Raw genomic sequence first — 8,522 nt, 5'->3', positions numbered from 1 at the left:
TTATTGACTGAAGGTCATTATGAAGCACATGATTGTAGTTCACTGGGGGGCAATATTTCTCATTTTTTATTGTACATCACTACCCTCCTATTGCAACTAGATATTTCAGCATTTGACTTACTGTAAGAAGACGTAATTATGAAATAAACCTTTATAACATTACAAAGGCATTACTCTCAGGAAAGAATTACTTATATGTCAACACAAAAAGTTGTACATGAATGTGCATAGCAGCATTATTCATAATAGCCAAAAGTACAAAAAAATCCAAATATCTACCATCTGGTGAATAGGTAATAAAATATGGTACATCCAAACAATAGAATACTATTAGCCATTAAAAGGAATGACAAATCTCAGAAGGAAGGGAGGAGGGAAGAGATTAACTAAAGAATTTATGTGCATACTAGAGGCCCAATGCACGAAATTCATGCACAGGTAGAGTCCCTAAGCCTGGCCGCTAAGCCTGGCCGACGATCAAGGCAGATCTGTGGGGTGACTGACAGGGCAATCAGGGTGGCCCCACTGGCACCCGCCTTGGTTGGCCTGGTGCCACCCACTCACTGGCCCCACTCCCTGCCCCCACCACTGGTCACCTCCCTCTGTGGGTGACCTGCAGGGCGATCGGGGCCCCCCTGCTGGTACCCGCCTTGGCTGGCCTGGGGCCTATGGGTTGGAGGCAGTTCCTGCATTGAGCAGCGGCCCCCTGGTGGTCAGTGTGTGTTATAGAGACTGGTCATTCCACCGGTCATTCCACCATACAGTCAATTTGCATATTAGGCTTTTATTATATAGGATAGGCATAACCCATGGACATAGACAATAGTGTGGTGAAGGCCTGGAGGGGGTCGATGGGGGCAAAACAAGGGGGTATATCTGTAATACTTTCAACAATAAAGATAAATAAGAATTTTATAAAAAGAACTACAGTTGCTCCTCAATGTATGATGGGGTTACATCCCAAACATCACAGCTTAGCCTAGCCTACTGGTATATCAAATGTGCTAAGAACACTTACATTAGCCTACAGTTGGGCAATTATTTTGAGTTTCATCTCGACAGTAATTGCCTTCCTCTTTTTTTCACCATAAGCAGGAGATACAAATGGGCATTTTGTAGCCATGATGGGATGCAAAACACAATATCCCCCAAATAGTGGCAACACGGTACACTGTAGAGTGTCAGTTGTTACCTGCATGATCACGTGGCCGACTGGGAGTTGTGACTTGCTGCCTAGCAGCACAAGAGACTGTCATACCACATACAGGGTGGAGCAAAAGTAGGTACAGTTGTTCGTATGGAAAATAATACAGTAATTAATAAATAACTAATAATACAAGAATAAACTCTGTTTCACATACTCACAACTGTAAACCTACTTTTGCCCAATCCTGAATTGCTAGCTTGAGAAAGGATCAAAATTCAAAGTATAGCATCCACTGGATGGATAAGTTGAGCCACCATTAGTCAGGGACTAGCTGTACTGATATACACTGAGTGGCTAGATATACACTGAGTGGCCAGATTATTATGACCGGCCAGATTATTATGACCAACCCATCAGTACAATGAAGGAAGTAAATTAGTTATGCAAATAATAATAATAATAATAATAATAACAAAACCTTGAGAGTATTTGCTTAGGAAGTTTTCAGTGTCAATGAAGTACTGATGGGGTGGTCATAATTATCTGGCCAATCAGTGTATATTACAACACAGCTGAACATCAGACATATGAGACTAAGTCAAATAAGACCAAATATTTTATGATTTCACTTATATGGAATTCCTAGAAAAGGCAAATCTATAGTGATAGAAAAATTAGTGGTTGCCTGGAGCTGGGATTAGGAATGAATTTTAAGAATTCTTCAGTGAGTAAGGGCCTGACTAGAAAAGGACACTTCTTAATTTAGTCCTGGGCGCTTTATCACTTACTGTCACAGATCAAATCAAGTGATAGCTTGTTGCAGATATCCCGAATGTTCCCCAGTTATAGGAAATTTCCTTCTTTATTTTAATATTGTTCTCTGAATAGTAAACAGTTTCCATCCACAGAATCCGACTGGCCCTTTATCTTCTTGTTGCTATTGCATGCTCTGCCAACTCATTTATTGACACTATTGTATTTTCTTCTGGCTTCATGACCTGCATTTTGTTGTTTTTAGACACATCCAGTTGCATCTCCTGTAAGGATAATCCTGGTAGATTATCTCCCAGGTGTGCTTCTGTAAGTCAAGCTTCCCCGTCAGTGTCATCTTTAGAGATTCAGGACTAGGGCATCTCACACTGTATATTTACCCTCTCCCCATCCCTTCACCATGGTAGAGACATAAAATTAGCTTTTAGCATCAAGAGCAGTCTGAAGGGGAAAGAAGACACAAAAGGGTCGTTTGGAGATCTCTGTGCAGTGACAGATGTGTTTCATCCCTTTGCTTGAGAAATGTTAGGGAATATTTATGAGTCAATCTGTCAGACAGCAGATACGCTATTTGGGAAATGAAGCCCAAGACGTATCTTTTTTAGAAAGCAGCTGCTGACTTCCATAGTTTCTGTTCAATCAGCAGCACTGAAAGTGCCACCTCCCCCAAAACAGTTACCTCTCACTGATGCCCAAACCACTGCAAACATATAGCAGGTAACCTGCATGGAAAGTACACTTGCTTTACAAAGGAAACAAAACACACACACACACACACACACACACACACACACACTTTTAAAACTATGATTATCTGCTTCCTTAATAAGCTAGATAAAGATTAGCTTCCTAATTTTACCAATAACAAATTGAGAAATATCACCATTACTTTGCCTACGTCACTGTGTCACTGCTGGCTATGTGATGGAGAAGGTTCTGGTCTCCTAGCTTCTGGTGGCTTAGCTATCAAAGTCAAATTACCTTGTTTTTCAAGCAGGGGACTCCTCCTCCCCTCCCCTCCCACCACCACCACCCAGGAAAGGAGAAAATCAGAACAATTAAAGGACAACAATAAAAAGAAGTACATTAGGAAAAGGAAACATAGCTTCAGTTTCCCCACCTCTACCTGAGAGCTGAGCCGCGCTCTGAAAGGTGCCTGCAGTTGTGGTTTCTGTTCCCGATATTCTGAACAGTGATGAAAGGGTCTGCTGTTTCTGACAGGGGAGGAGAGGGAATCTGGGAAGGTGGGAAATTCATGGTCTTAGGGCAGTGGCTGCCGGAAGGGTGGTCCCTCAAGGTCCCTGGAAAGGGAACCTTGAGGGACCCGGTAAGTGTCTCCCCACTATGAGGAGCGCTCCGCTCTGCCTTGCCTCCCAAGCTTCAGGCCTCCCTCCCTGACCGTGTCTTTGCTTTTCCCACTTCTTTCCTCTAACCCAAGCTCAGGACGTCCCTACTGTGATCAAATCACATCACCTTCCGACCTGAGCTGTGGCACAGGCTGAAAGCCTGCTTGCACATGTGCCTCTCCAACTCTGTCTCATAAAAAATAAAAAACCCAAAAAGTATCTATCCCTTTTCCGGATCTGGTGCCTGAAACCTACAAGGCGCAGAGCCCTCCCTCCCATCCCTCTAACCCTCTACCTAGAAAGGGCCAGTTTCTCTGCTCAGGGTTATCTGACCGCCAGTGGAGCGCTCTCCAAGTGGACTTCGCATCAGCAGGTGAAGAATCGCCCTCGCTCTAGTTTTGCTTCGACCACCCATCCCTCCACTCACTAAGATCAAAGGGAAAGCATTTCAATTCCCACTCTGTTAACTCCCGTCACCCGTGGGCCACGAGGGAGCCCTGCGAGGTTTCCTCGCCGCAGGCTGTCCCCTGCCTGCTGGGCTCCAAGGCGCCGAGAACACGCGCCGGGCGGCCGGAGGCACCTGCGCCCGGGCTGCAGCGCTCGGGCCCGGGGCGAAAGCGAGTCGCGGCTAGAAAGGGAGCGGAGCGCGCGGCCGGGCGGGCGGCGGGTGCGGGAGGGCGCGGGAGGGCGCGGGCGGCTCACCTCGGCAGGCGCCCGCCCAGCAGGCCAGCAGCAGCAGCAGCGCCAGGAGCGGGGGCGCCGTGGCCCCTGGTCCGGGGGGCGTCCCGGGGAGGCGCTTCGCTGCCGGCGGCATCTCGGCGCCCGCGGACGGACGGCTCGGGGATCGCGACGTGCGCTGCCCCCCGCGGGGGCCGGAGTCCTGGCCTATGCTGTGGGGTCCTTCTGATACGATGTATAGCGTCGTGCTGTGAACTGACCGCCCCGCTCGCCGCCAACTTTTAAACCTCGTGGACACGTGGGCTGATGCGCGCGGGTCCCCGGGCGCGCCACCCCGCAGCACCGCCGCCGGCCTCTCCGGGGGTCACTCCCGCCCCCTGCCCGCCCCCTGTCCGCCCCCGCTGCACCCTTCTCGGGACCCGCGCCCCCTCGCCCCTGCTCTGACTCAGGATACCCTGGCTTTCATCGTCGCCGCCCTCGGGGCTTGGGGAACGCGGAGAAGGGAATTAAAACAATGACCCCCGTTCTGGAAGGATTAGAGTGGCCTCGGGCCTCCGAAGGCGGATGGCAAACCAGGGGGTCCCAAGAGGCCGGGACTTTTCACTTGAACGCGGTTACCCTCTCTCGGTTCTTGAGCGGGTCTGTGCACCCCTGCTTCCTCGCCCTCGGGGGAACCCTGCCCTGCCCACCCTCCTGCGTGGTGCCTCCTCTTCCTGGACCCATAGCACCTCGTTCGCTCACGCGTTCCCAGCTCCTAGCACGATGCCTGGCACGTGTGAAAACAACGCTGGTTCCACCGTGATGCTGATGTCCCCAAATCCCTGCAAGGTCTGAGGCCATTTGGGGAAATGCAGTCGTCTGTTAATGAAGGTCAAGAAGAAAGGACCTCGCCCTAACCGGTTTGGCTCACTGGATAGAGAGCGTTGGCCTGCAGACTGAAGGGTCCCAGGTTCAATTCCGGTCAAGGGCATGTACCTTGGTTGCAGGCACATCCCCAGTAGGGGGTGTGCAGGAGGCAGCTGATCGATGTTTCTCTCTCATCGATGTTTCTAACTCTCTGTCCCTCTCCCTTCCTCTCTGTAAAAAAGTCAATAAAAAATATTTTTAAAAAAGAAGAAGAAGAAAGGACCTTGAGGGGGCGTGGCCACGCATACATTTCTCACAAGTCTAGAAAGTCTCCGGTTGTCTTGTGGGTGGATTTCCGAGCCTGAGGTAGCCCCTTTTCCTATGCACCTCAGCGGCTCTCAATCCCCAGCGGTTGCATTCTGATTTCCAGGGTGACCCGACTTCTGCGGTCACTGTCGGTACTTTACTTCCTACGGGGAACTGTCCAGGAACGGCCTCTTTCAGGACACGGCCTGATCAGGTTTTAATTTCCTCCTACAGAACGAGGGAAGGCTGATCTTATTTTATCTCCTTTTGAAAGGAACGCAGAGGGAAGCGTAGGAAGGCAGTACATTCACAATTCTTAAGGGACCTCTTTAAGTCAGGCACTTTCCCTTGCTATTTCATTTCATATTCATGGCATCTCTGGGATGTTAAAGTATTTTGCTCCTCCTTGGATGATGCTCGGAGAGATTTATACAATCTGCTCAAGGTTGTCAGCATGTGAGAGAGCCACTGTCCCCTCTACTCTCCGAAGATGCTTCTCGCCCAAATCAGGCTCTTTAATGTATCAGGCATGCCTTGTGCAGCCCGCTATAATCAAGGCCTGCCCTTAAGCATTCAACACTTAATAACAGTAGGACCTTTCCAAAAGGTAAAGAGGCCCAAACTCACACTCAAATAGCTGCATTGCAAGGCAGGTTGGGATAGTGCTCGGTCAGAAATACAGAGAGAGGCCAGGTATAAGCCTGACAGAAAAAGTGAACAAAAATAATGGCTACCATTTTTAAGTTCTTTATATACACAAAACAAGTGAGCAAGGCCAGATTATAGAGCCTGGTCCAGGTCCAAGGATGGATGCGAATAGCTTTGATTCAAGATTGCTTGTACTTTGATTTATTCCCAGAATAATAAAACAGTAGTGCAAAAGATGTAAAGTGTAGGGCGTGGCTATAGGGTTAAGCCTTGGACTGACCTGTTGGCAAAGCCACAAACAAGTCCCAGCTTAGAGGGCACAGTCCTCTTAGCATAATTAGGTTTGACCTTATGACGCTCCCTACATCTTATCTGGGTAACTAATGGGCTGAGGGAGATGCAGCAAGTGCTGCCAAAACAAGTGAAACTCACAAGAACACTGTAACTATGGTGACCACTACCTTTTTACCTCTGGCTATAAAATAAAGGCTCAGCTTGCCTCTGGATCTCTCTCTGTGGCCTCAGCCAGGCACAGGAAGATCCACCTAGACCCAGCTTATTCTCTCTGTCTTTTCTTCATCCTTCGCCGCCCCCCGCCCCCCTCAGGCTTTCGAACCCTTGGCTGAGCTGGCTCCACACAGTAAAGGAGGTAAATGAAATAAGGATGTAGGAGGTGGCTCTGGTTCTTCATTGCTTTCCTTGTGTCTCCTGAAGGTGCACAGAAAGATCCCTAGTTTCAGTGGTCTATGTGGGGTGAGATGTCCATGGAAACAGAGAAGCCTGAAAATAGCGAGCTCAATGCTTTCTAACAAGGTGGCTCTCAGAGGATCAGCAAAAGAAAAACTCATGCATTACAAGTTTTGTTTTGGTTTTGGTTTTTTTCCCTGCACAAACCAAGCTGTTCTGAATGTTCTTGTACAAGTTCCTTGGTGCACATGTGAAAGAGTTTTCTTGTTACAGAGCAGGAAAAATTTTAGGCCTGCTTAATTATTTAGCCACCTCAGCAGCTTGACAGCCTTTACAAAGTTTCTAGGCACTGAGCTCCCACACCTGAGCTATGGCCCACAAAGAACAAACAGATCAAAATTAAGAATAGTCCTGACCTTTAAGTTACCCAGAAATGAATAACAGGAGGATGATGAACAGCTTGGCTAAAACTACACAATTAGCTTTTGTAACTTGGCTTTGCTTGCTATGGGAACCTGAACACAAATGTAGTTGTCCCCTTTAAATATTGGACTCTGCAGATGGTCAGGGCTGCTTCTCTCTTGGGCTTCCCGAGTGGAGGAGCGGACACTGGCCAGTCAATAAAGGCTCTCTAAATTTTAATCAGTCTGGAGTTCTGGTCATCCTGTCGCTCGCACTCCACAACATTCTGGGGTATATACCTCGGAGCAGAGGATTTAGGTCATAGGGGATAACCTAGTAAACTCTGCTTTAAATTGTTTTTCCAATGTGTTGTACCAATTTACACTCCACTGAAATGCATGAGGTTTACACTGCTGCACGACCTTGCAAATATCTTACCAGACTGGCATCTCATGGTGGATTTGCAATTCCCAGTACTAATCAGGTTCAATATATTTTCACAAATGTATTGGCCATTATTGTTTTCTCTTTAGTGAGATGTCTATGTATCTCTTTTGCCCATTTCCCCCCAGGGGTTGTTAGTTTTTTTGTGTGTTTTGTTTTGCTTTGCTTTGTTTTTTTCATCCCAGTGTAGGGATGTCTTATGTATTCTGGAACTTTTGTTAGTCAAATGTATAGTAAATCTTACTCCCTACTTATGGGATTTTCTTTTCTCTGTATGTAGGAGTTGTTATTTTTTGAAAAAAAAATGCTTAAGAAAAGCCTTGCAAACTAATGGTCATGCCATTATGTGATTGGATGATAAAAGAAGATGGGTGGGGGATTGAGTATCATGCTGATTCCTCTCATCTGTTATCGCTTACATTCCTGACCACACATTGGCAACTGGACTTTAATTTCTGCTTACAACCTATAAGAATTAAGACTCAGATCATGGGCTTCCAGATTAGCTAGACCTGCTAGCTTGTCATAGGAATGTCGAGAAAAGTCATCACAAAAAAAGCATTAGGAAGAGTACAATGGTTGAATGTCAGGAGAAGGGGAGAGTTGGCAATAAATAGAAATATATTGAGGCAGTAGTTAACAATAGCAAAGTCTAGTAATAGGTGAAAAGACCCAGCTTGAGGAGCTGAGCGTAGGGGCAAGATCTGAAGATTTAGGAATTCTAGGCAAGATCTGCATTCCTTCAACTGTTAATTGAGCACCATCTAAGTTTCATTCCAGAAGCTTGGGATACAGCAGGGGCCTCGTCAGATAAAGACTCTGCCTTGGTGGAGTTGGCAGATAGCAGTGAGAAAACAAAACAAAAATAATCTCAGATAGTAGTAAGTGCTACAAAGAAATTAAAACAAGGTAATGACATAATAGAAGATGACTGGGAGTTGGGGGAAATATACTTGAAACAGGATTATCTAGGCTTGCCTGCTCAGAGAAGATATTAGAGGCCAGAAAGAGGGGAAGAAAACTGTCAAAAGAACTGTGAAAAAGCCCCAGGCAAAGGGAACATCACGTGCAAAGGCTCTGAGGCAGGAAGTATTCTGAACCATTCAAGAAGCTGGAGGAAACCAGTGTAACAGGCATAGGGTGAGTGGGTGAGTGTGGGGAACTGAGGTTAGAGAAGTAGACAGGGTGGGTCCTGATCATTGAGAGGTCTTGGAGGCCATGGCAAGAATTCAAATTTTTCTCTAAGT

General features: G+C 47.0%; 1 protein-coding gene across 1 annotated transcript in view; it reads right to left on the bottom strand.

Moving 5' to 3' along the window:
* The window catches only part of NMU (neuromedin U), a 23,922-nt gene extending 19,844 nt beyond the window's left edge, over positions 1 to 4,078 (bottom strand). Inside the window, exon 1 of the mRNA XM_023758305.1 lies at positions 3,967 to 4,078. Within this exon, the coding sequence (XP_023614073.1) occupies positions 3,967 to 4,078 (112 nt within the window). The remainder of the gene's footprint in view (positions 1 to 3,966) is intronic.
* Positions 4,079 to 8,522: the final 4,444 nt, after the last annotated feature.

Source organism: Myotis lucifugus, unplaced genomic scaffold, assembly GCF_000147115.1.
Source record: "Myotis lucifugus unplaced genomic scaffold, Myoluc2.0 scaffold_127, whole genome shotgun sequence".
NCBI classification, from domain to species: Eukaryota; Metazoa; Chordata; class Mammalia; order Chiroptera; family Vespertilionidae; genus Myotis; species Myotis lucifugus.
This window is presented reverse-complemented; position numbering and strand designations above follow the sequence as displayed.